At 59.8% G+C, this 1,629-nt stretch overlaps 1 protein-coding gene across 1 annotated transcript in view; it reads left to right on the forward strand.

The window, feature by feature from the left end:
- The window catches only part of TBC1D25 (TBC1 domain family member 25), a gene marked incomplete at its 5' end in the record, with an annotated part of 4,282 nt that extends 3,781 nt beyond the window's left edge, over nt 1-501 (forward strand). Inside the window, one exon of the mRNA XM_031557611.1 lies at nt 441-501. Within this exon, the coding sequence (XP_031413471.1) occupies nt 441-501 (61 nt within the window). The remainder of the gene's footprint in view (nt 1-440) is intronic.
- Nucleotides 502-1,629: the final 1,128 nt, after the last annotated feature.

The following is a 1,629-nucleotide window of genomic DNA, read 5'->3' on the forward strand; positions in this document are numbered from 1 at the left end:
AGACCCCATGGGGGGTCTTTAGGTTAATATGGCAGCCTCGGATAGAGCTCGTGGGGAGCAACCCCATATAGACCCTATGGGGAGCAACCCCGTATAGATCCTATTGGGGAGCTGGAGATGGAGGTGGGACCCCATAAAGACCCCCATGGAGACTCATGAAGTTAATATGGCAACCCCAGATAGACCCTATTGGGGAGCTGGAGGTGGAGGTGGGACCCCATAAAGACCCCCATGGAGACTCATGAGGTTAATATGGCAACCCCAGATAGACCCTATTGGGGAGCTGGAGATGGAGGTGGGACCCCATAAAGACCCCCATAGGGACTCATGAGGTTAATATGGCAACCCCAGGTAGACCCTATGGGGAGCTGGAGGTGGAGGTGGGACCCCATAAAGACCCCCATGGGGACTCATGAGGTTAATATGGCAACCCCATATAGGCCCTATGGGGAGCTGGAGGTGGAGGTGGGACCCCATAAAGACCCCCATGGAGACTCATGAGGTTAATATGGCAACCCCATATAGGCCCTATGGGGAGCTGGAGGTGGAGGTGGGACCCCATAAAGACCCCCATGGGGACTCATGAGGTTAATATGGCAACCCCAGGTAGACCCTATGGGGAACTGGGACCCCATGGAGACCCCATGGAGATGTCTGGGTTCATATGGGGACCCTACAGAACCCCTGTGGATGCAGAGGCCCCCCAGCTCTCCCCACATCCCACGGAGTGGCCACAGAGCCCAGCGTAGCCCAGTGCCTCCCAGTACAAAGCACTACAGCGTCCCAGCTGGGAGCTGCCCTGAGTTGGACCAGTATGGACCAGTATGGACCAGTACTGCTTCCCAACTGGGATCACTGCACCAACATCCGCGCGGCCTTTGGCCCCCCAGCACGGATCAGCACAGACCAGTATGGCAGCTCAACTGGAACTCCGTCTGCGAGGCCTTGCATCATCCCAGTAAAGACCAGTACAGACCAGTACAGCGTCGTGCCCGGGATCTTCTCACCTGCGTGGCCTTGTGTCTTCCCAGTAAGGACCAGTACAGACCAGCTGGGCTTCCCAGCTGGGATCTCATCTGTGAGTTCTCCCAGTACGGACCAGTACACACCAGTTCCTGTCCCCAGGTGCCTTTTGTCCCGCCTTATTTATTGTTCCCCCCTCCTCCCCCGCTATGGGGCACCGATGGCACAAATAAAGCTGAGGCCTGGCAGCCGTGGGCTGTGGATTGCAGTGTGGACCAGAGGGCTCCTGTATGGACCGGGGGTGGGAAGGGGGCTTCAGCGTGAGACCCTCCCAGTACAAACTGGGAATGGTGGTTGGGGTCCCGGTCTGTACAGGGAGGGGAAAGGAGCTCCAGTCCCATTACGGACTGGAAATGCCCCAGTATGGACTGGGAAGGGGTCGTGGTTGCTGATGTGGGATAAGAGGGGGAGGGGAGATGTGGGGGTCCCCCGGGGGGAGAGGGGGCCGTTCTGCCACCCCCGCTCTGAGCCTCCCAGTTCCTCCCAGTCGCCCCAGTTCCCCTCCCAGGCCGGAGGTGACGTCCCTGCGGCCGCGGGGCTCGGGGTGCTTCCGGGTGGAAGAGGACCCAGCGAAGGCCCCAGGGGTGGAGAGGGTGCTGGGGGGGG

The sequence above is a fragment of the Meleagris gallopavo genome, unplaced genomic scaffold, assembly GCF_000146605.3.
Source record: "Meleagris gallopavo isolate NT-WF06-2002-E0010 breed Aviagen turkey brand Nicholas breeding stock unplaced genomic scaffold, Turkey_5.1 ChrUn_random_7180001878028, whole genome shotgun sequence".
Lineage (NCBI taxonomy): Eukaryota > Metazoa > Chordata > Aves > Galliformes > Phasianidae > Meleagris > Meleagris gallopavo.